Source organism: Gymnoscopelus braueri, assembly GCF_963280865.1.
Source record: "Gymnoscopelus braueri genome assembly, contig: SCAFFOLD_55, whole genome shotgun sequence".
NCBI classification, from domain to species: Eukaryota; Metazoa; Chordata; class Actinopteri; order Myctophiformes; family Myctophidae; genus Gymnoscopelus; species Gymnoscopelus braueri.
In genome coordinates this window covers 243,907-269,988 of record NW_027660884.1, presented here as the reverse complement: position 1 = coordinate 269,988, position 26,082 = coordinate 243,907, and the positions used below count along the sequence as shown (strand labels likewise).

At 42.9% G+C, this 26,082-nt stretch overlaps 1 protein-coding gene across 2 annotated transcripts in view; it reads right to left on the bottom strand.

Annotated features, from left to right (window-relative positions):
* Window positions 1–26,082, bottom strand: part of LOC308081099 (uncharacterized protein) — a 90,941-nt gene that overhangs the window by 53,815 nt on the left and 11,044 nt on the right. For both annotated transcript variants that reach the window (XM_080457495.1, XM_080457496.1), the window contains exons 3-8: window positions 18,412–18,521; window positions 18,021–18,086; window positions 17,066–17,170; window positions 6,430–6,476; window positions 4,117–5,905; window positions 2,225–2,398 (exon numbers count right to left, since the gene is read on the bottom strand). In XM_080457495.1, coding sequence (XP_080313621.1) covers window positions 2,225–2,398; window positions 4,117–5,905; window positions 6,430–6,476; window positions 17,066–17,170; window positions 18,021–18,086; window positions 18,412–18,500 — 2,270 coding nt within the window. In that variant the 5' untranslated portion in view covers window positions 18,501–18,521. The remainder of the gene's footprint in view (window positions 1–2,224; window positions 2,399–4,116; window positions 5,906–6,429; window positions 6,477–17,065; window positions 17,171–18,020; window positions 18,087–18,411; window positions 18,522–26,082) is intronic.

Here is a 26,082-nt window from a genome sequence, read left to right as displayed (position 1 = left end):
TTTTGACATATGGCACAAAATTGGGCAAAAAAAACTGTGGGAGGAGTAGCACTTTGAAATAATGTTTATCTAGAAAGAATAAAGTTTATCTATAACAATAGTCTGGTTGCCCATTCGGGCAACCACACTAATAAAGTTTATCTATAACAATAGTCTGGTTGCCCATTCGGGCAACCACACTAATAATAATAACTAGACGCGTCGCAATTCAGGGCAATTGCAGAGTGTGGTTGCGCCGACGCGAGTCGCGGGTCGCTGCAGTCGGGACTCAAGGAATACGCTGGGAGGAATACCATCGGAGGCTGTGCCAATTACATTGTCACGTAACTCCTGAGATCACTTGCGTTTCATTTTGAGAGGATTGATCCCCCCAACATAAGGTTTTTGCATCAAACGGTTACAATTTGAGCATTTGTGGCGCCCCCTATGGATCAAAGTGGAAATGCTTTTGGGGATTCGTTGAGTAAACCACCATTGAAACGTGATTCAAATTTGGGATTGACCGGACGTTTCGTTCGTGATTTCTGGCATTTTTGGTAAAAAAATAAATAAAAAAAAGCCACTAAATTATGAACCTTCCCTCAAAGTCTTGTAACTCTAACCCTTATGGTTTCTGAGAAAAAAATACTTGAATGGGAGTTTTTTCATTTTTTCATTAAAGTGGATGGGGAAATGTAATGCACTAATAAATCAATATCAATTAAACTATGCAACCAATCTCTTAGAAAAATACAAGCGCACGATTCCCGGTGAAGCCGGTCATTTTGACATATGGCACAAAATTGGGGAAAAAAACTGTGGGAGGAGTAGCACGGCAAAATAAAGTGTATCTATAAAGAAGAATAAAGTATCCCTAGAGCTATAGTGTGGTTGCCCTGTTAGGGCAACCACACTAATAAAGTGTGAAGATTACTATAGTCTGGTTGCCCTGTTAGGACAACCACACTAACAACCTGGCGTCCCATGATCAGCGTGTGAATGGGGCGTCACAGTCACACATGTGCGTTTGAGTTAGCCACGCCCACAGCTGTTGTTGTATGATAATAAGGGGGGGGGATGTTTTTAGTACGTAGTTAAAACAGTGTATTTCGATTGGGCCTTTTGACACAAAAGCTTTCAGTATACAGGAAGAACCCAAACATACACAGGGAAGACATATTTGCATATTATAACTACACCTGCCTGAACCCTGTAGCAAGCTTTCTATAGCACATCAATTCACATTCCAGTGCTTCATTTGGAATGAAGGAGGGACTTGTAACGGACTCCTGACATGGTAACCTGTGTAGATCGCACAGCCAACGGAGTAAAACAAACAAGGCTTTCATCCAATAGTAAACCTGCTGCAACTAGCTCATGGACAAGATGCTCTTCCTTTAGAAAAACAACTACAGCTTTATTCATGCGTGAGCCATGAGATACTTTCATGTTCCACTTGTTCACCCAAAGCCAACAACTCTTCATCAAAGGTAAAACAAGGTTCAGCGCCTATTCTCGCCTCATGTCTGATGGACGACGTTCCCTCTGCATCGGGGACGCCATCCCCACCGACACCAGCTTTTAAACTTAACTCTTCTTACCTTGTTGTGTAGAAACAGTACAGGTTGAAAAATAACAGGTGGAAAATACAAAAGGCCTCATTCACCTCAGTCCACACACACACACACACAATGCAGTGAGTGAGAGAGAGAGAGAGAGAGAGAGAGAGAGAGAGAGAGAGAGAGAGAGAGAGAGAGAGAGAGAGAGAGAGAGAGAGAGTGTGGGGGGGACTTATAGGTTAATATGGATAATAGCAAACATATATTTATGGAGCACAAAATACTTTGGCCAGAGCAACCGACTTCCTAGTCAAACCCCCGGCCACACCCATTTCCATTCCACTGATAATTATGTCAGTCTACACTTTGCACATGTTGAGAATTAGAAATAAAATACCAGTGATGCCCTTAAATAGATATGAAAGCTGTTTTTGGTACAATATTCATGCCAATAAATAAGTGTAAATGAACAGATCAGTGCAAAACAGAGACCCAGAGGAGTGGATGTTCTAGACCAGCCCACTGCTGGACCACACACACACACACACACACACACACACACACACACACACACACACACACACACACACACACACACACACACACACACACACACACACACACACACACACACACACACACACACACACACACACAGGTTTGGGGGGGGGGGGGGGGGTACTGACCTCAGTATCTGCAGTCTACAGTGTGGACTCTTCATTGCGTCACAAAGCTGCTTCACCATAGATGCTGACAGGAAGCCGCGAGTTATTTCCAGTTCCATCAGACTGGACGGATTAGAGCTGAGAGCTGAGACCAGGATCTCACAGCGTGTCTCATCCATGTGAAGCTCAACAAGTCTGTAATTACAGATTAAAAGGGAAAATGTGTTTTAGCTTTATGACAAAACATTCGTTGACGTTATCAAACGTACGTCCGACGAGTGGTAATATAGAGTATAGCAGAGGCCGCCATTTTGTGGTTCCACAGATAGAAAACCCATTGTGTTGCCATGTCTGCTTATTATAAGCAAATTTTTGCTTGTTTTTCTTTGAAGTCTCTTGTAAATATTGGTGGTTGTGTTTTTTGGGGGCTTGTTTCTAAAGTGTAGTTGCTTTTGTTTGCTGGTGTTGTTTAAAGTGGCTCTCAAACATTTTCATGTCGAGAACCCCAAATTAATATCTATTTGTCTGTGGGCCCCCATATAAAAATATTTTGTGCCAGGGACTTACATACAAGATTTGTTTTGAAAATAGCAGATCAAGTTATGAGCTTGTAGATCAGATTTTTTCAAATAGCCAATGTATATAGGCTGGTTTTCTTAGACCTGGTTGCTTACGGTTGAACTGGACATGGGTTTTATAACGACTCTGTGTTTAGTGTTAGGCTGTACTGGGATCAGTGGGTTGAACTGGACATGGGTTTTATAATGACTCTGTGTTTAGTGTTAGGCTGTACTGGGATCAGTGTGGTAAAATGTCAAGTTTCATGGAATAAAAGTAGACTAACAGACACAAATTCAAATGTAAAACTAAAATGTCAAAGGTTTTTGTTGACTAAGATACAGACTAAAATGCTTGACTTTTAGTCGACTAAAACTAAACTAAATAAAAACAGAATTAGCTTGACTAAATAAATATAAAAACTAACAAGGGTGATTGAAACTGGACTAAGACTAAATTAAAAGAAATGCTAAAAAAAAATAACACTAAAGGATAACAGAAAAAGCCCCAAGGGGCTTGTTTCTATTGTTTCCATTGGAAACAAGCCCTCTGAGGCTAAATGTTTGAAAACAAGTTTAGTTGTATACAAAGGACCATTTCCATTTCATGTTAATCTAATGTATAATACAGTTTTCTTTCTTTATTTATGATCCAATACAGCATTATTGAGTTACTCATCGATGACAGAATGAAGCCACAAAATATGACTTTGCACTTTAAATACAATGTCTATGTACAGTGTGATGTTCACTAAATTAGCTTAGACTGTGAAAAAACTAAATTGAATATTTAATTATATGATATACTATATCTAATACATATTTATTTTCATAGAATCAAACGTTTTATGGTCATGATTCACCAGGATCCTGGATGGCTTGATTCTAGGCTTAAAATAATTGATATAAATATTATTGGAAATCTCTATGGGAAAAATGAATGGGGTCTTGATCGATGGAACCAGAAAATGTCCACCACTGCTATGCCCTATATCATGTCTAGTATATATTTGTATTTCATTCTAGGGTGTTTTGTGTGTAATGTAAAAGCAATATCTAAAGTAATATTATAATGTAACATATCACTGAGTTTAAATGAAAGCATGCATTAATGCGATGCTATCATTATTAATACTTTACTTTGGTTACTAATATTACTACCACAAAAAGAGTAAATACTAATAATAATACTATTGTAGATGCTGCATATAACCCAATGTTTTACAGTATTTGTATAATTGATACTGTAAAATGTTTTACATTTAAAAGTACAAAAACAGTTTAGTTGCATATTTAGTGATGTTTAAAATGACTGACTGAAGCTTTAGTATGATTGAAATTCACATGAATACTAACCGAGCCTTTCTGCAGTTCCTCACAGCTGGCAGCAGTCTATATCGCCCATAGTTAGATGTGTTGTATGACTGAGAGTCAAACTCATCCAGAACCTTCTCTGACATCAGCAGCATGAAGGCCAGAGCTGAACACTGGGTGTCAGAAAGTTCCTTCTCTGATCTGTTCTCTGGCTTCAGGAGCTTTTGGATCTCCTGCAGTACTGAGTCATCCTTCATCTCCATCAAACAGTGGAAGATGTTGATGCATCTGTCAGGAGAGTCATCGTAGTCAATCTCCTTCAGGTTGTTGATGGCTCTCTGGATGCTCTCTGGACTGTTCTTTCTCTGACCCAGCAGGCCTCCTAACAGCCTCTGACTGGACTCCAGTGAGAGGCCATGAAGGAAGCGGACAAAGAGGTCCAGGTGGCCATTTTTACTCTTCAGGGCTTTGAACATGGCTTTCTTCAGGAAGTCATCCAGGGAACTGTCACTGTTGTAACCTTCCAGGAATGTCTTCAGCACCTCCGTCTTCCTCTCATTGAAACAGTGTAACAGGTAAACTGCTGCCAGAAACTCCTGAATGCTCAGATGAATGAAGCTGTAGACCTTTCTCTGGAAGAGCACACTCTCTCTTTTGAAGATCTCTGTGCACACTCCTGAGTACAGGGAGGCCTCTGTGACATCAAGACCACACTCTTCCAGGTCTTCTTGGTAGAACATGATGCTCCCTTTCTCCAGATGTTCAAATGCCAGCCTTCCCAGCTTCAGAAGAACCTCCCAGTCAGACTCCATCAGCTCCTGTTGATTCACATCTTGTGAATACTTCTGCTTCTTCCTCCTTGTCTGGACCAACACGAAGTGGAGGTACATCTCATTCAGGGTCGTGGGCAGCTGTTCTGTCTCGTCTGTCTTCAACATGTCCTCCAGGACGGTAGCAGCGATCCAACAGAAGAGTGGGATGTGACACATGACGTAGAGGCTCCTTGTTGCGTTGATGTGTGAGATGATTTTACTGGCCAGCTTCTCATCACTGAATCTCTTCCTGAAGTACTCGTTCTTCTGGAGGTCTGTGAAGCCTCGTACTTCTGTCACCCTGTCAACACATTCAGGAGGGATCTGATTGGCTGCTGCAGGTCTGGTAGTTACCCAGAGGAGAGCTGCGGGGAGCAGATTCCCCTTGATGAGGTTGGTCAACAGCACGCCCACTGATGATGTCACTGTGACATCAGAAACAATGTCATTGTTGTGGAAGTTCAGGGAAATTCTGCTTTCATCTAAACCATCACAGATGAACAGAGTCTTACAGGCAGCAAGCTTCTCTGCTGTCAGCTTCTTCAATGTTGGATGGAACTCATGGATCAGTGTGAGAAGACTGAACTGCTTATGTCTGACCAAGTTCAGCTCCCGGAACGACATCAGAATCACGAGATGGATGTGTTGATTGGCCACGCCCCCCGCCCAGTCCAGAGCGAACTTGTACGTAGAAAATGTTTTTCCAATGCCGGCGATGCCCTTTGTCAGAACACTTCGGATGGGTTTCACTCTGCCTTGTAAGAGTTTGAAGATGTCAGAGCACAGGATTGGCTTGTCAAGGAGGTTCTTCTCCATCCTGGATGCTTTCTCAAGCTGCCACACCTCATGTTGCTGATTAACCCCTTCACCGTGTCCCTCTGTGATGTAGAGCTCTGTGTAGATCTTGTTTAAGGAGGTCCCAGGTCCTGGTCCAGTGATGTCTTCTCTCTGACCTTCTTCTAACCTCTTTGTCACAACGATCATGTGTGGCTTTAAAATCTCCTGCAGACTGACATCCACTGGAACACAACAGTTCATCAATGTTAAACACACCTTCAGTCATACATTTATATCCTATGGAAATATATGATTTTTAACGAACTTTACTATGATTTATTTTCTAACCCTACCCCAGGATACAATGTAAATAAAACACATTCTGACTTTGAAACAACTCAAAGAGGCAACAACAATTACAACAACAAAACGATTTATATATATATATATATAGTATGTGTGTGATAGCCGATCGCTACTATATATCTATATCTATATCTATATATATATACATATATACATACATATATATATATATATATATATATATATATATATATATATATATATATATATATATATATATATATATATATATATATATATATATATATGTGTGTATATATGTATGTATTTATTCATTTATTAAAATAAGTTGTAGTTTTGGTAGTTTAGAGTTGTATTATTTAGTGAGTTATTATGTATTCCATGTATTTATTATTTACATCATGTTTTTCACACAAATGAATGAAATGTCAGGCTTTACTTTGTTCAATGCTGGTGGGATGGTCACACACTGCACCAGTCCTCTCTCTGTGGACACACACACACACACACACACACACACACACACACACACACACACACACACACACACACACACACACACACACACACACACACACACACACACACACACACACACACACACACACACACACACACACACACACACACCCCCACACGTGATTAGCATGAAGCTAGTAACTATAGATGGACGGTAACTAGTTAAGTACTAGCTATATAGTAAACACTGAACTAGTAAAATGCTGCTCAAATAAAGGTTCCAGCTCCATTAATGGACAGAAAGTCATTAGTCACAGCTTTCTCTTTCTGACAGACACTGTTTACTTTATTCTTTCATTATATTCCATCTCAAACAATACTAAACTTATAGTAGCATTTATTCACACAATACTTCCTTCCTATTGAAAAACAATGGCCCTGATTCATTATGCTGGTCGTAAATATGGGCTAAATAAAGTTCGTAAAGGAGGGCGTATTTTCTGTAAGCTCAAACTGACGTGCAATTCCCAAAGGGGTTCGTATATCCCTGAAGCGTGCGGATCACCAGGTGTAGATCATGATTAATCTGGACGGCTGCATCCAACAACATCCAACTTCAACGTCACCGTACTGAACAGTGTTGCCATATCCACTTATTATAAGCGAATTTGGCCTTATTTTTTTAAGTTGCTTGTAAATATTGGTAGCTGTTGGGTGCAGTTTTTTGGGCTTGTTTCTAAAGTGTAGTTGGTTATTTGGGCTTGCTTCACAATTGTTCAATTATTTTAACCAGGCAAATTTGTCCCTATAAGCCCCATCTGAAAATGTTTTGTGCCAGCTGGAGCCCTGTACCATATTTGTGTTGTTAGAATGTTTAAAAAATCTTCCACATATTCCACATTTTATTTCAAGATAATTTTAAAAAGCAGATCTCGCGAAGCGTTGTGAGCTTGTAGATCGGCTATTTTCAATAGGCTTGTAGATTGGCTTGTAGAGCGGCTATTTTCAATGTATACAGTAGCCTATATAATACCAATGTATACAGGTTTAATTAAAGTGCTCATAATGGCCTAGTGCCATAGTTGCTTCTTTTGGGCTTGTTTTCCTAGATCTGGTTGCTTATTTCTCTCACAACATCTGGCAACGCTGGTGCAAGTTCTCTGGTGCGTCTCTCGTCTAAATATATAACAGATGCGGCGTCGCCTTGACTAGTAAAACTGTTCTGTGTTCTGTCTGGAAGAGAGTCCTTCGATCGCACGATGGATCAAGTAATACATGCTCTCATGTGTAAGGAGAATAAAGAAGTTTACAAGGTTTAACCCCATGACCAAATAAAAGGCTAATAAAACACGGAAAGGACATTATATAAGCCTTTTCTAATGAACATTGCTCACCTTTACAGAGGTAAAAATATGATGAAATCCAGCATACGCTGCTATCCGATCATGGACCAGAGCTTATTGATTACTTATTGATTAAATTAGTTAATTTTTGATTAATATATAACTGTCCTACGTCGGAATGGATCTTCTGGACACAGCTTTCATCCACTCTAGTTTCCTCATCAGATGGTAAGATTTATTAGGCTATTGGCTGTGTGGTGTTCATGTGATCAATATACAGTAGCCTACAGTATTATAAATTAATACCGCGCGGGTCTGCGCCTCCGCAGTGACATTAAGGCATGATAGTCAGGGGTGCACATAACTGGTGCGCAGGTGCGCACCCAAAATAAATAATGCGCGGAACATCAGACGACGTGAGTCGCTTTTGCGTACCAACAGCTGGGAGAGAAATCTCCAAGCTTTTATCCTCCTTCTCGCTTTCGTCGTCCTTTCTCGCGCAGCACCCCCCCCCCCGTTGACAAAACGGGGCGGGACCATTTATTTGGTGCGCACCAAGTCACATCTCCAGGTGCTCTTCTGAGTACTAGACCTAAAAAGTTATGTGCACCCCTGATGATAGTCTATTTTCATTATTACGTGACTCCTCCGCGTCATCAGCGCCCATACCCTAGGTGGGGTCGGCGAAAGGGCCTACTCTGTGTGGAGTTTGCATGTTCTCCCCGTGTCTCCTAGGGTAGTTAATACCCTCACAAAAACATGTAGTAATCCTGGTCGCTATACCGCCTCCCCCATGACAGCCGGGGCGCCTGATGGAGGGGAAGGGAACTGGTTGGAATAACGTGTTCCTTCCACGCGCTACGTCCAACCAGGGAAACTCCCCCCTGTCAGGTGACAAGAAGGTCAGTTGGCTCTCATGCCTGAAGGAAGCATGAGCTCGGCCCTGGCCTCCCTACCTACTGTGGGGGACTGGTGTAGTGCTGGTGTAGGGCTGGTGTAGCGCCCAGGATCACTTAGGAAATTGGCACCGGGTGAAAAAAATGGGTTACAAAAAAATCGCGGGATAAAAATTTCAAGTAAAAAAAATATATATATATATTACGTGACACTTTGGCTGAGATGGCCCCGCTTGCCCGAAACTGGAAAACACACTGAGGGACCTAATAATTCAGCTCTATTTTTTCTTTTTTATATATATGTGTTGCCAAATGTTGGGCACATACTATTTTATTTGAGTTTTGCCACTGTTGTAATTGATTTTGCATTAAGAATAAAGCATTCTAAAGAATACCCAAGGCTACCCAATAGTAACATAATCTCTTCTATCATTTATTTGGGGTTTCAACCATATACTGAACTATCCAATATTGGATTCATTGCAAACCGACCCCTAGGGGGCGAGCCCAACTCGTTTGTGATGGTTTTTGAAAACCTTATGCCCATACTTAACACCATGCCAAAAATCTAAAACTTCTCACCATGTGCACAATTTTTATGAATTCCTTCCCAGCTATCACCAACTTTCACCACTTTATCCATTGCAGACAGACCGTCACTGTGCTTGCTTGTATATCCATGACCCATACGAGTCCGGGTCCCTGTGTTTTATTATCATCAATTGGGTTCAGATTCTATCACCTCGGAACCCTGGTTCTGTTATCATAACACCATATATATATATATATATATATATATATATATATATATATATATATATATATATATATATATATATATATATATATATATATACATACATACATACATACATACATATATATATATATATATATATATATACATATATATGTATACATATATATATATACCCTGTTTGTGTGTGTGTGTTCTGATACTCCTGGACCTGTCTGCAGCGTTCGACACGGTGAACCATCAGATCCTCCTCTCCACCCTCGAGGGGATGGGTGTCTCAGGCTCTGCACTCTCCCTGTTTGCATCCTACCTGACGGGTCGCTCCTACCAGGTGATGCTGAGAGGGTCTGTGTCAGAACCACACAGGCTCACAACTGGGGTTCCCCAAGGCTCGGTTCTGGGTCCTCTTCTTTTCTCTCTCTACACTACATCTCTGGGTGCTGTCATCCACTCCCATGGCTTTTCCTACCACTGCTATGCCGATGACACCCTCTCATTCCCCCCCTCTGATACCCAGGTGGAGACACGCATTGCTGCTTGTCTGGCTGACATCTCGGAGTGGATGTCGACAAACCACCTGAAGCTCAACCTGGACAAGACCGAGCTGATGTTCCTCCCGGGGAAGGGCTGTCCGCACCGAGACATGGCCATCACCATTGATAAGGCTGTGGTGACCTCAACTCGGACTGCGAAGAATCTGGGTGTGACCCTGGACGATCAACTGACGTTCTCGGCAAACATCGCATCAGTGACGAGGTCCTGCAGATTCCTGCTCTACAACATCAGGAGGATTCGCCCCTTCCTCACGGAGAAGGCAGCCCAGGTGCTCATCCAGGCTCTCGTCATCTCCCGCCTGGACTACTGCAACTCCCTCCTTGCTGGTGCTCCGGCATCTGCCATCAAACTTCTGGAGCTTGTTCAGAAAGCTGCGGCTCGTCTGGTGTTCAACCGCCCCAAGTTCTCCCACACAACCATCCTTCTCCGCTCTCTACACTGGCTCCCCGTAGCGGCTCGCATCCAGTTCAAAACCCTGGTGCTAGCCTATAGGGCAGTGAAAGGAACAGCTCCTTCCTACCTCCGGGCTATGGTCGATGCCTACACCCCTGCCCGACCACTTCGGTCTGCCAACTCGGGGCGACTGATTGCCTCGTCACTCAAGGGTCCTTCTGGCCGATCCACACGGTCACGACTCTTTTCTGTTCTGGCCCCACAGTGGTGGAATGAACTTCCCACTGATGTTAGGACAGCAGAGTCACTGCCCATATTTCGCCGCAGGCTGAAAACTCACCTCTTCAGGAAACACTACCCTTCCTCTCTCCCTGACCTACTTGTTGTTAACTAGTTGTACGAACGCTTGTTTTCTATTGCTGTATTGTTTATTGGATTATTGGATTGTTTATTGGATCTTGTTTAGTCGATACACTTATTTGTTTTAGCTCATGCTCATTTGATTTAGCTATTTTGTCTCATCTGTTTAAGGAAATAGGTAGCTGATATATTGCAGTTTTACCTTAGCGCTAGGTATACTCTTGGTTGCTTGTTTTTGCAGAAAATGCACTAAAGACTTCTGGTGATTAGTAGTTTTCGTTCCCTACCTATGTTGAATACACTTATTGTAAGTCGCTTTGGATAAAAGCGTCTGCTAAATGACTGTAATGTAATGTGTGTGTGTGTGTGTGTGTGTCTGGTCTGAGGACACAGACGCTATGCTACAATCCTGCTTCTACCAGACTGACTGGGGGATGTTTAAGAACGCCGCTGGGAATAACATCAACGAACTCTCAGACTCAGTCACTGGCTTTATCAGTAAGTGCATAGATGACATAGTCCCAAAAAAGACAGTTCGGATCTATCCCAATCAGAAATCATGGATGGACAGCGGAGTACGTGCACATCTGCATGAACGGGATGTTGGTTTCAAATCTGGCGACGTGGAAACGCGCAACACGACGCGCGCGGCCCTAAACAGCGCCATCAGGAAGGCGAAAAAGGCCTACACAAAAAAGATGCAAGACCAACTCAGCAATGGCGACATCAGGAGCACATGGCAGGCGGTACACACCTTGACAGACTGCAAAACAAGAACCAGAAGCAAGGTGAACCCGCCTGCCTCCCTCCCCAACGAACTGAACACTTTCTACGGCCGGTTTGAGATCAGCCCCAACCGCGGCAGCCAAGCGGGGCCATCAGCAGCACCAGCAGAGGAGAACCCTCTAACCATCTCGGAGAGAGAAGTGCGTACAGCCTTCGCACGGGTCAACATCCACAAGGCAGCCGGACCTGATGGGATCCCAGGCCGGGTCCTTAAGGCATGTGCAGACCAGCTGGCGGGTGTCTTCGCTGACATCTTTAACCTCTCCCTCTCCCAGGCTGTGGTCCCTGCAGGGTTCAAAATGTCAACCATTGTGCCCATTCCCAAAAAGGCCAAAGTGACATGCCTGAACGACTGGAGACCTGTCGCTCTCACCCCGATCGTCAGCAAGTGCTTCGAGAAACTGGTGAGGGAATACATCAGCTCCACGCTACCTGCCTCGCTGGATCCGTGGCAGTATGCATACCGCAAAAACAGATCCACCGACACGACAGTGATAGGCCGAATCGTCAACAACGACGAGTCTGACTATAGAGAGGAGATCAACTATAGTTGGTTTAGCTTAAAAGTAGTTTGTTATTTTGCTTGCTTCAAAGCCTATTGTTAGGTCTCAGCTGACAGCCCCATTAAAGGGACTTTCACCTCAACCAGCTCAATAGCCTTCGATAAATAGGGGAGGGGCCTACACTCCTCGCAGGCGATTAGCAATCAGTTGAAGTGGCCTTAAATACTTGCTCTGAAAGCGGTAGCTTTTAAGCGGCTAGCAAACGAAGGCTAGGCGAACAAAGGCAAGAGGCGACTTTGTCAAAGCCCGACTTCGTCAATGTATGACCTTCGACATTGAGTGCTTCTTCTCTTCATAAGCAGCATCAGTGTTTAGTGACATATATAGTAGTGTGATAGATATAGTAGTTTGTATATGTTTAGTGATCTACGATGTGTTTTCTTCCTATTCCTGTCCTCTCCTCTTCCTGGTGGTCGCAAAAACACTGGGTTACACCCAGATGTCGCGATACCACTAATCTAATATATCCTACTCTTTCAACTCACGTCGAGCAAGTGGTAACAGGAGGGCTTTGGAATTGCCACTCGGCTGTGGTGGAAGGCAAAGCTACTTTCATCTCAGGCTACGCATCCTTGCTCTCCCTCAACTTCCTTGCTCTAACTGAGACTTGGATCAAACCAGATAACACTGCTACCCCGCGGCTCTGTCAGATGTGTACTCTTTCTCTCACACTCCCAGAGCCGTGCGGACAGGTGGTGGTACTGGTCTGCTAATTTCCAGAAAATGGAAATACTCTCCTGTTTCACTGTCACAATTCTCTCCTAATTATTTGAATTTCATGTGGTCACTGTTTCTCATCCAGTCAAGCTCACCATTGCAGTTGTTTATCGCCCACCGGGCCCTGCTGGTGGCTTCCTGGAGGAGCTGGACCATCTAGTCTCTCACTTCCCTGTCGATGGCTCTGGATTCATCCTTCTGGGTGACTTCAACCTCCCGACTGAGAAGCAGCTAGACCCATTACTTTCGTTTCTCGCCGCCTTTGACCTAGTTATTTCCCCATCTCCTCCTACCCATGAAGCGGGCAACCAACTGGACCTGATCTTCACCAGAGGCTGCTCTACTGCTAACCTGTCTGTCACTCCTCTTTCCAGTGAAAAGGGTAAGAAACTCTCTGATCACTACTTCATATCCTACTCTCTCTCTCTCTCCTCTCCCCCCTCACAGCCCCTCTCCCCCCTCACAGCCCCTCCCCTGATACCGCCACAGATCTTCTTTTCTCTACTCTATCCTCTTCTATCGACCATCTCTGTCCCCTCACCATCAGGCCTGCACGCCAAACTCCACCTGCCCCCTGATTGTCGGACTCAGTGCGGACTGAGAGACGGAGCCTGAGAGCGGCTGAGCGCAAATGGAGAAATGGCACCCTCCTGGAGGACCTTCTCACCTTCCAATCTCTCATTTCTACTTTTTCCTCCTCTCCATCAGCTGCTAAAGCTGCTTTCTTCTGCACTAAAATTCAGGCTTCTGCTTCCAACCCTAAAAAACTCTTTGAAACTTTCTCCTCTCTCCTGCAACCACCACCCCCTCCTCCCTCCTCGTTCCTCCTCCCTGACGATTTCGCCAACTTCTTTGACAAGAAGGTGAACGATATCCGATCCTCCTTCCCTCCTCCCCCGGCTGGTGCCCTGCGCACTACCCACACCCGTCTGCCTGCCACCCCCCCCTCTCTACCTTCATCTACTCCTCTTCCCCCCCCCCCCCTCCCCCTCTCTATCCCACTTCTCTCCCCTCTCCCCTAACGAGGTCCTTCTCCTTGTTACCTCTAGTCGCCCCACCTCATGCTCTCTGGACCCGGTCCCATCCACTCTGCTGCAGTCTATTGCACCTGAACTTCTTCCCTTCTTAACCCACCTTATTAACACCTCTGACATCTGGCTACTTTCCCTCTGCTTTCAAGACTGCCAGAGTCACCCCCCTCCTGAAGAAACCGACACTTGACCCCTCTGAGATCAAGAACTACAGACCGGTTTCCCTTCTATCCTTCCTATCTAAAACTCTCGAACGTGCTGTCTTTAAACAACTGTCCTCCTATCTCCACCAGAACAACCTCCTGGACTCCAACCAGTCTGGGTTCAAAGTGGGTCACTCGACATAGACCGCCCTCCTGGCAGTGACGGAGTCGCTCCATGCCGCTAGAGCGAACTCTCTCTCCTCCGTCCTGATACTCCTGGACCTGTCTGCAGCGTTCGACACGGTGAACCATCAGATCCTCCTCTCCACCCTCGAGGGGATGGGTGTCTCAGGCTCTGCACTCTCCCTGTTTGCATCCTACCTGACGGGTCGCTCCTACCAGGTGATGCTGAGAGGGTCTGTGTCAGAACCACACAGGCTCACAACTGGGGTTCCCCAAGGCTCGGTTCTGGGTCCTCTTCTTTTCTCTCTCTACACTACATCTCTTGGTGCTGTCATCCACTCCCATGGCTTTTCCTACCACTGCTATGCCGATGACACCCAGCTGATCCTCTCATTCCCCCCCTCTGATATCCAAGTGGAGGCACGCATTGCTGCTTGTCTGGCTGACATCTCGGAGTAGATGTCGACAAACCACCTGAAGCTCAACCTGGACAAGACCGAGCTGATGTTCCTCCCGGGGAAGGGCTGTCCGCACCGAGACATGGCCATCACCATTGATAATGCTGTGGTGACCTCAACTCGGACTGCGAAGAATCTGGGTGTGACCCTGGACGATCAACTGACGTTCTCGGCAAACATCGCATCAGTGACAAGGTCCTGCAGATTCCTCCTCTACAACATCAGGAGGATTCGCCCCTTCCTCACGGAGAAGGCAGCCCATGTGCTCATCCAGGCTCTTGTCATCTCCCGCCTGGACTACTGCAACTCCCTCCTTGCTGGTGCTCCGGCATCTGCCATCAGACCTCTGGAGCTTGTTCAGAAAGCTGCGGCTCGTCTGGTGTTCAACCGCCCCAAGTTCTCCCACACAACCATCCTTCTCCGTTCTCTACACTGGCTCCCCGTAGCGGCTCGCATCCAGTTCAAAACCCTGGTGCTAGCCTATAGGGCAGTGAAAGGAACAGCTCCTTCTTACCTCCAGGCTATGGTCGATGCCTACACCCCTGCCCGACCACTTCGGTCTGCCACCTCGGGGCGACTGATTGCCTCGTCACTCAAGGGTCCTTCTGGCCGATCCACACGGTCACGACTCTTTTCTGTTCTGGCCCCACAGTGGTGGAATGAACTTCCCACTGATGTTAGGACAGCAGAGTCACTGCCCATATTTCGCCGCAGGCTGAAAACCCACCTCTTCAGGAAACACTACCCTTCCTCTCTGCCTGACCTACTTGTTGTTAACTAGTTGTACGAACGCTTGTTTTCTATTGTTGTATTGTTTATTGGATCTTGTTTAGTCGATACACTTATTTGTTTTAGCTCATGCTCATTTGATTTAGCTATTTTGTCTCATCTGTTTAACGAAATAGGTAGCTGATATACTGCACTTTTACCTTAGCGCTAGGTATACTCTTGGTTGCTTGTTTTTGCAGAAAATGCGCTAAAGACTTCTGGTGATTAGTAGTTTTCGTTCCCTACATATGTTGAATACACTTATTGTAAGTCGCTTTGGATAAAAGCGTCTGCTAAATGACTGTAATGTAATGTAATGTAACTCACTGGCACTCTGGTGCCGGGAGAACAACCTCTCTCTTAACGTCGACAAGACCAAAGAACTGATCGTGGACTTCAGGAGGCCGCGGAGAGACCATGCGCCCATCCTCATCGACGGTGCTGCAGTGGAAAGGGTCAGCAAGTTCAAGTTCCTCGGAGTACACATCGAGGAGGACCTCAAATGGGAGACGCACACCACACACGTGAGGAAAAAGGCTCAGCAGCGACTGTACTGGCTCCGCCGCCTGAAGAAGCTCGGAGTAGGACGTCGCATCCTCAGGCTGTATTACAACAGTTCTGTTGAAGGCATCCTAACAGGCTGTGTCACGGCCTGGTACGGGAACTGCACTGCCCGAGAAAAGATCAGCCTACAGCGAGTAGTGCGATCGGCAGAGCGAATAATGGGAAGCGAGCTCCCAGCGCTCCAGGAACTGTACAAAAAGCGGTGCGTGGTCAAAGCCAAGCGCATCATCAAGGACAAGCACTACCCAAGTCACAGACTGTTCAAACCCCTACAACGACCGCGACCGGGCAAGGGGCTCTACCGCAGTATCAAGAGTTCCACCACCAGGTTCTGGTGCAGTTTTAATCCGGCTGCTGTCAGAATGCTGAATGAGGCATAAGCCTGAATGAGGCATAGGCCTTGTTCAGCAGCCTGACAACAGGCGGTGCAGACTTTTCTGGCTCTTCCTGAACACACCTGTGGATTATACCAGGGACAATGACTTGGACTTAGCTCCCCCCTCGGACACACCGGTGGACTACACCAGGTACAAATGACTTTTTGTTGCACTCCCTCATGGAGCTGCTTGCGGATTATACTAGGGTCAGTCCACCCTAGGTGGACACGCACTGACCTTTTGCACCTTAATCCCATGTATAACCCACTGACTTTTTTTGTCTTTTTTTATTGTGCTCTTTTCCTCTAAGCACCTTAACATCCATATGTATATCATGCACAGTATAAGTATAACATGCACAGTATACATACATTGCTGCTATGCTCAGGCACCTTAGTTTTTTATTATCTCAGGTACTTTGTAAATATGTAGATAACTTGTCTGGCCTTCTGTTGCTCTCTTGTTTTGATCTCCTTCCCACTTGCCCCCCACCCCCTCTTCTTCTCCCCCCCCCCCCCCTCTTCTTTCTATGGAAATTAACGTTGCGATGGGAACGATGTACAAAAACGAATTTCACCCACTTTTTTACCTTGTAAACCTGTGATGTGACAATAAAACTGATTCTGATTCTGATTCTGTGTCTCAATAGACAGCTCTAACCATTCTAACTAAATGTAAGAGGATTCTAAAGCAACATTGTGTTTCCTGATCATTGATCTTACTTTGAGTGTGAAGGTCCAGGTTCATCACTGACGTCTGAAGAGTAGATGCCACTCGTTGTGCTGCTGGCTGCTGGAGCCTCTGGTTTCTGACTCTGTTTGTCATCTCTGTTATCATCACAATCACACAACACTGTTTATGTCATCTCTGTTATCATTACAATCACACAACACTGTTTATGTCATCTCTGTTATCATCACAATCACACAACACTGTTTATGTCATCTCTGTTATCATTACAATCACACAACACACTGTTTATGTCACCTCTGTTATCATCACAATCACACAACACTGTTTATGTCACCTCTGTTATCATCACAATCACACAACACTGTTTATGTCACCTCTGTTATCATCACAATCACACAACACTGTTTATGTCATCTCTGTTAACATCACAATCACACAACACTGTTTATGTCATCTCTGTTATCATCACAATAACACAACACTGTTTATGTCAACTCTGTTATCATCACAATCACACAACACTCTTTATGTCACCTCTGTTATCATCACAATCACACAACACTGTTTATGTCATCTCTGTTATCATTACAATCACACAACACTGTTTATGTCAGCTCTGTTAACATCACAATCACACAACACTGTTTATGTCATCTCTGTTATCATTACAATCACACAACACTGTTTATGTCATCTCTGTTATCATCACAATCACACAACACTGTTTCTGTCATCTCTGTTAACATCACAATCACACAACACTGTTTATGTCATCTCTGTTATCATCACAATCACACAACACTGTTTCTGTCACCTCTGTTATCATCACAATCACACAACACTGTTTATGTCATCTCTGTTATCATCACAATCACACAACACTGTTTCTGTCAGCTCTGTTATCATCACAATCACTAAACATCACAGTACATTCCTGATGGAAATTCCTTAAGCTAACATGAATTAAAGTTTACAGTTTCTTACTTTGTCTGCGAGTCTGGTTCATAGCTGTGTTCTGGAGACTCTGGTGTTTGTCTCTGTTCGTCACTTCTGGAATCATAATAAAAAATACACTGTTTCTCACTCATATATTCCTTAATAACATGAACTAACATTAATTACACGTTTACAGTGATTGTACTTGGTGTCTTGGTGTCTGGTTCATTACTGAACATTGGATAACTATTTCTAAACCAGACCCTCTAGTAAACTGAACATATTAGGATCCTCTTACACTGTGTTCTAATCTACAGGAAAGTCCTTTAATATTGACGTAAACACCTGCCAACAGTTGACTTCCAGTAGAAGTAGTGATGTTACTTTATAATTGATGGAATAACCACCAGTAGACTTCCAGTAGAAACAGTGATCTTACCTTGAGTCTGGTGGTTTGTCTTCATTGCCGGCTGCTGGAGTCTTTGTTCCAGTGGAAGAGCTCCTGGACTTTGATGACTTTAACCCCATCTTCTGGACTTTAAGGATTATCTATGATGTAGATCAGAGAGACCACAACTAAGAGTTAACATCTCTCTCTCTCTCTCTCACTTGCACAATTAAACAACAACCAGGTAATAGCAATTAAATAGAATAAAAAACAAAAGACAATACTGGACACGATAAAACTGAAGGTAAAGCGTTAGGGTCTTGTTTTAAAGACGGGTACAATATCTTTAGCAGCAATGTCAAACTGTGTATTTCCACATGTTGAGCTCATCCATGGCTTTTGTCTTCGTCTGTATCTGTATCTGAACTGAAGGCAAATCTGTATCCATGTCCTCCGTTTCGGGATCTCAGAAAAACAAAAAAAAATAGAAAAAGTGCTCCTCGGAGCACAGGTCTCCGCCAGGTCAGGTACGTTATTGTGGCCTCCTGGTGGCGCTATAATTGGCCAATGTGAAAAGGGTGCCATTTATTCTTAGGTCGTTCACGGCATCGGACACTACATTCATGATTTGAGGCATTTTGTTCCCAAAATGTGTTTTGCTAAATTAGACCTGCTGGTGGCGCTATAACAGGCCATTTCTTCCTGGGCCTAATGGGAATGTGTGCGTAAAATTTCACGGAAATCGCAAGCTGCGTTCATGATTTGAGGCATTTTGTTCAAAACGGACCAATCCTGCAAACTTTGGAAGTCAACCTTAGCCAATGAGGATGGAATATGGGAAATTGGACATATCCGGGTTGATCACATGACTATAGAGATACTGTGTACCGATTTGCATGACTTTTGGATAACATCTGTAGGAGACAAACTGTCGCACACGGCTTACACATGTATGCATGTCGTCATCATTGATGTCATTTTTCAAACACTTCTGGACTCTTCACTCATCCTCACTTGCTAATGGAAACACAAGATTGGCGTGGAACGGTACGGCGTGGAACGGCACGGCATGGAACGGCACAGCGTGGAACGGCGTACGCGGAAGGCTCAGGAATGTGACAAAAACATAACAATCTCCATGAATTGAAGGCTTCATGGGGTGTGTAATTGATAAAAAAAATAAGACCCTAATGTTATCTAAATAAGTCTCTAATGTTACGTTTGGAAATATTTAGGAAAAAAAGAAACAACAAAACTAAATGATATTAGCAAAATAATAACATAATAAATAACAAAATAATATAAATAAATGAAACAAACATGTTTGGGAGTTCGTTTTGAACCCAATAGAGAACTGAAGTCTGACATCACTACCACTAGAGGGCGCTATCCCCCTGGGTCGCAGCGTTATTTTTTGTGTTGAAATCCTCATAAAGGAATCTTAGATCGCCTCATATAAGAACTGTGTTCAAAAAATAAAAAAATCATCCGGGCGTTTCTGTCAGGGGCATTGTTTATGATATTAATTCATATTTGATACAGCCTGTTTATGGAGAAATTTGTATTCATTCTGCCTTAGAAGTGTTACAAACTAAACTTCCGGGTCTGAAATAATTTTCCCTACAGCAGCCGCGTTCATGGGAAATGTAGTCTTTGGGTCATTTGACTCGTTTCAAGCGTTTAATGTGTTACTCTTTGGGTAAATTTGTACATTTCCACCTTCAGTAGATGCTTCATATCCATATGAGTAAAGGTGACTCTCCACCAAACAGACTACTTCAGACTACAACAGACTAACAGTCTGTTGGCAACAGTTGCAATTTAAGCAGTCGGCCGAGGAGTTTGCATGTTCTCCCCGTGACCCCTAGGGTAGGTACCCTCACAAAAACATGCAGTAATCCTGGTCTCTATACTGCCTCCCCCTGGTCAGCCCGGGCGCCTGATGGAGGAGAAAGGAACTGGTTGGAATAACGTGTTCCTTCCACGAGCTACGTCCTACCGGGGAAACTCCCCCCGTTTGGTGATAAGAAGCGGCTTGCTAGCTCTCATGCATTGAAGGAGGCATGAGCTCGGCTCTAGGCTCTCCCTAGGCTGGCAGAGGGAGTGTAGCCCCCAGGATTACTTAGACAATTGGCACTGGGTGAAAAGAATGGGTTACAAAATCGTGGGATAAAATTTTAAGATGTAAAAAAAAAAGCAGTCGGCCGATGACACATTGTTGTGCTAATGCGTTTAGAGCTGGCAGGCTGGCCTGCCAGTGTTGCCAGGTCTGCTTATTATAAGCGACTTTGGGCTGGTTTTCCTGTAAAGTCGCTTGTAATATTCATAGTTGCAGGTTACTTTTGTTTGGGCTGGTTTCTGAAGTGTAGTTGCTTATTTGGGCTGGCTTTCAATATTCCTTTTGAAAATAGCTGATACATTAGGGCTCAAGTGGTGGAACTAGTCGCTTCTTTTGGACTCGTTTTCATAGACCTGGTCGCTTGTTTCACTCAAAGAATCTGGCAACACCAAACCAGCTCGGACCAAACCTTCACCCCCTCTTTCCCTCCTCTTCACTACCCCACGGATCTACCGGTCGGCCCAAAGACTGAACATGCTCGGTTTCTCATCGTCGCGTCGATAGAGGTCCCGACGGACCTCTACCCGACGGAACGCCACTATCCGACAGCAGCAGACGCTTTCCAACGCTTTACAACGCTTTACAACGCCGAGTCGGCCAGAAATCGGTGCGGTGGAGAGCTGCCTTAAAGTTGCTGGGATGATTTGTTTATTTTTGGAGTTCTTATATGAGGCGATCTAAGATTCCCCAATGGGGATTTCAACTCAAAAAATGATGCTGTGACCCAGGGGGACAGCGCCCTCTAGCGGCAGTGATGTCAGGACTTTGGTAATCTATAGCTACATTAGATCATTACACAAATAAAATGTCCATCCCTAATACAGAAGGGAGGGTCAAAGCTAGTTTTCTTTACAAAACTACCAAAAAGAGCAGATCTACAAGCTCAAAACCCAATACTGTTTTTGATACTTTTGTTTGACACTGTTGCACGAAGGAGTGGGGGATTAATTTAAAAAGAAAATTGTTAATCGGACTAATCAATATATATATATTATATATATCATTTTTTTACAATCGATTTTTACTTTCATTTTTTTTTTAAATAGCAGATCTAGAAGCTCACAACACATTGCATCATCGCAATACGTTGTGAGCTTGTAGATCAGCTACTTTTATGCTAAACTGTTGTACGATTAAATATAAAATAAGGCGGAAGTGGTTAGTCAGACTAATCAATTAAGTCAATTATAAAAAAATATATTTAAAGTTAAATTCATTGATATATAAACCAAATTACAACACATTATTAGAAAACACATCTCGATTATTTGATTAATTGAAAAAGTAATCAATGGAATAATATCTGATAAAACAGTCAATCGTTGCTGGCCTAGTGATTGATTTGTTCAACCATTATTTATGATTTCAATAAAGTCTGTGGCTTAAGGCTCATAAATGAATGTCAGCCACTTTAACGAGTGGTGCACTATGATATTTGACCTGTAAATGTACAGAATTATTTAGATAGTATTGTTTAGACAGATGCTATGTTCATTGTTTACCTGTGAGACACTACACTGTCTCTCTGTATTCTATGATCCTATAGTTTACAGAGACACTACACTGTCTCTGTACTCTATGATCCTATAGTTTACTGAGACACTACACTGTCACTGTCTCTGTATTCTATGATCCTATAGCTTACTGAGACACTACACTGTCTCTGTATTCTATGATCCTATAGTTTACTGAGACACTACACTGTCTCTGTATTCTATGATCCTATAGTTTACTGAGACACTGCACTGTCTCTCTGTATTCTATGATCCTATAGTTTACTGAGACACTACACTGTCTCTGTATTCTATGATCCTATAGTTTACTGAGACACTACACTGTCACTGTCTCTGTATTCTATGATCCTATAGCTTACTGAGACACTACACTGTCTATGTATTCTATGATCATATAGTTTACTGAGACACTACACTGTATCTCTGTATTCTATGATCCTATAGTTTACTGAGACACTACACTGTCTCTCTGTATTCTATGATCCTATAGTTTACTGAGACACTACACTGTTTGTCTCTGTATTCTATGATCCTATAGTTTACTGAGACACTACACTGTCTCTGTATTCTATGATCCTATAGTTTACTGAGACACTACACTGTCTCTGTATTCTATGATCCTATAGTTTACTGAGACACTACACTGTCTCTCTGTATTCTATGATCCTATAGTTTACTGAGACACTACACTGTCTCTCTGTATTCTATGATCCTATAGTTTACTGAGACACTACACTGTCTCTCTGTATTCTATGATCCTATAGTTTACTGAGACACTACACTGTCTCTCTGTATTCTATGATCCTATAGTTTACAGAGACACTACACTGTCTCTGTACTCTATGATCCTATAGTTTACTGAGACACTACACTGTCACTCTGTATTCTATGATCCTATAGTTTACTGAGACACTACACGGTCTCTCTGTATTCTATGATCCTATAGTTTACTGAGACACTACACTGTCTCTCTGTATTCTATGATCCTATAGTTTACTGAGACACTACACTGTCTCTCTGTATTCTATGATCCTATAGTTTACTGAGACACTACACTGTCTCTCTGTATTCTATGATCCTATAGTTTACTGAGACACTACACTGTCTCTGTATTCTATGATCCTATAGTTTACTGATACACTACACTGTCTCTCTGTATTCTATGATCCTATAGTTTACTAAGACACTACACTGTCTCTCTGTATTCTATGATCCTATAGTTTACTGAGACACTACACTGTCTCTCTGTATTCTATGATCCTATAGTTTACTGAGACACTACACTGTCTCTCTGTATTCTATGATCCTATAGTTTACTGAGACACTACACTGTCTCTGTATTCTATGATCCTATAGTTTACTGAGACACTACACTGTCTCTCTGTATTCTATGATCCTATAGTTTACTGAGACTCTACACTGTCTCTCTGTATTCTATGATCCTATAGTTTACTGAGACACTACACTGTCTCTGTATTCTATGATCCTATAGTTTACTGAGACACTACACTGTCTCTGTATTCTATGATCCTATAGTTTACTGAGACACTACACTGTCTCTGTACTCTATGATCCTATAGTTTACTGAGACACTACACTGTCTCTCTGTATTCTATGATCATATAGTTTACTGAGACACTACACTGTCTCTGTATTCTATGATCATATAGTTTACGGAGACACTACACTGTCTCTGTATTCTATGATCCTATAGTTTACTGAGACACTACACTGTCTCTGTATTCTATGATCCTATAGTTTACTGAGACACTACACTGTCTCTCTGTATTCTATGATCCTATAGTTTACTGAGACACTACACTGTCTCTGTATTCTATGATCCTATAGTTTACGGAGACACTACACTGTCTCTCTGTATTCTATTATCCTATAGTTTACTGAGACACTACACTGTCTCTCTGTATTCTATGATCCTATAGTTTACTGAGACACTACACTGTCTCTCTGTATTCTATGATCCTATAGTTTACTGAGACACTACACTGTCTCTCTGTATTCTATTATCCTATAGTTTACTGAGACACTACACTGTCTCTCTGTATTCTATGATCCTATAGTTTACTGAGACACTACACTGTCTCTGTATTCTATGATCCAATAGTTTACTGAGACACTACACTGTCTCTCTGCATTCTATGAAACTATAGTTTACTGAGACACTACACTGTCTCTCTGTATTCTATGATCCTATAGTTTACTGAGACACTACACTGTCTCTGTATTCTATGATCCTATAGTTTACTGAGACACTACACTGTCTTTCTACATTTGATGTGCAGATGCTACAGTATGTGTTTGTTTTGCTTATTATAAGTCGCTCTGGATAAGAGGGTCTGCTAAAAGCCTACACTGCAGATTGTAAATTGATATTGGTGGTTCTGAAAGTGGGGTTCGGGGAGACCCACAGGTCCTTGAGGGGGTTCCAGGGGGTCCCCAGCTAAATCGGTGAAACCATATATACAAATAGTAGCACATAATAAATAGCCAATTTACAATGTAGGCATTTAGCAGATGCAATACGCAAGGTAAACAAATCCATCAAATAATGATAATAATATAGGCCCCACGCCTTGGGGATGTATTTGTCACAGTATATTTGCACATACGTGAAATTTATCCTCTGCATTTTACCCATCCTATAACAACTAGGAGCAGTGAGCAGCCATTGTGTGGTGCTCGGAGAGCAATTAAGGGTTAAGAGTCTTGCTCAAGGAGACACATCGACACATTGCTGGCCTGGCCTGGAATCATACCTGGGACAACCAGGGCCTTTGGCTGAGACACTACACTGTCTCTGTATTCTATGATCCTATAGTTTACTGAGACACTACACTGTCTCTGTATTCTATGATCCTATAGTTTACTGAGACACTACACTGTCTCTGTATTCTATGATCCTATAGTTTACTGAGACTATAACACTGAAGTATGGTCATTTGAAGTGTTAAACACTGCTATAACACTGAAGTATGGTCATTTGAAGTGTTAAACACTGCTATAACACTGAAGGATGGCCATTTGAAGTGTTAAACACTGCTCTAACACTGAAGTATGGCCATTTGAAGTGTTAAACACTGCTCTAACACTGAAGTATGGTCATTTGAAGTGTTAAACACTGCTCTAACACTGAAGTATGGCCATTTGAAGTGTTAAACACTGATATAACACTGAAGTATGGTCATTTGAAGAGTTAAACACTGCTATAACACTGAAGTATGGTCATTTGAAGAGTTAAACACCGCTATAACACTGAAGTATGGTCATTTGAAGTGTTAAACACTGCTATAACACTGAAGGATGGCCATTTGAAGTGTTAAACACTGCTCTAACACTGAAGTATGGCCATTTGAAGTGTTAAACACTGCTCTAACACTGAAGTATGGCCATTTGAAGTGTTAAACACTGCTATAACACTGAAGTATGGTCATTTGAAGAGTTAAACACTGCTCTAACACTGAAGTATGGTCATTTGAAGAGTTAAACACTGCTATAACACTGAAGTATGGTCATTTGAAGAGTTAAACACTGCTATAACACTGAAGTATGGTCATTTGAAGAGTTAAACACTGCTCTAACACTGAAGTATGGCCATTTGAAGTGTTAAACACTGCTATAACACTGAAGTATGGCCATTTGAAGTGTTGAACACTGCTATAACACTGAAGTATGGTCATTTGAAGTGTTAAACACTGCTATAACACTGAAGTATGGCCATTTGAAGAGTCAAACACTGCTATAACACTGAAGTATGACCATTTGAAGTGTTAAACACTGCTATAACACTGAAGTATGGTCATTTGAAGAGTTAAACACTGCTATTACACTGAAGTATGGTCATTTGAAGAGTTAAACACTGCTCTAACACTGAAGTATGGTCATTTGAAGTGTTAAACACTGCTATAACACTGAAGTATGGTCATTTGAAGTGTTAAACACTGTTATAACACTGAAGTATGGTCATTTGAAGAGTTAAACACTGTTATAACACTGAAGTATGACCATTTGAAGAGTTAAACACTGCTATAACACTGAAGTATGGTCATTTGAAGAGTTAAACACTGCTCTAAC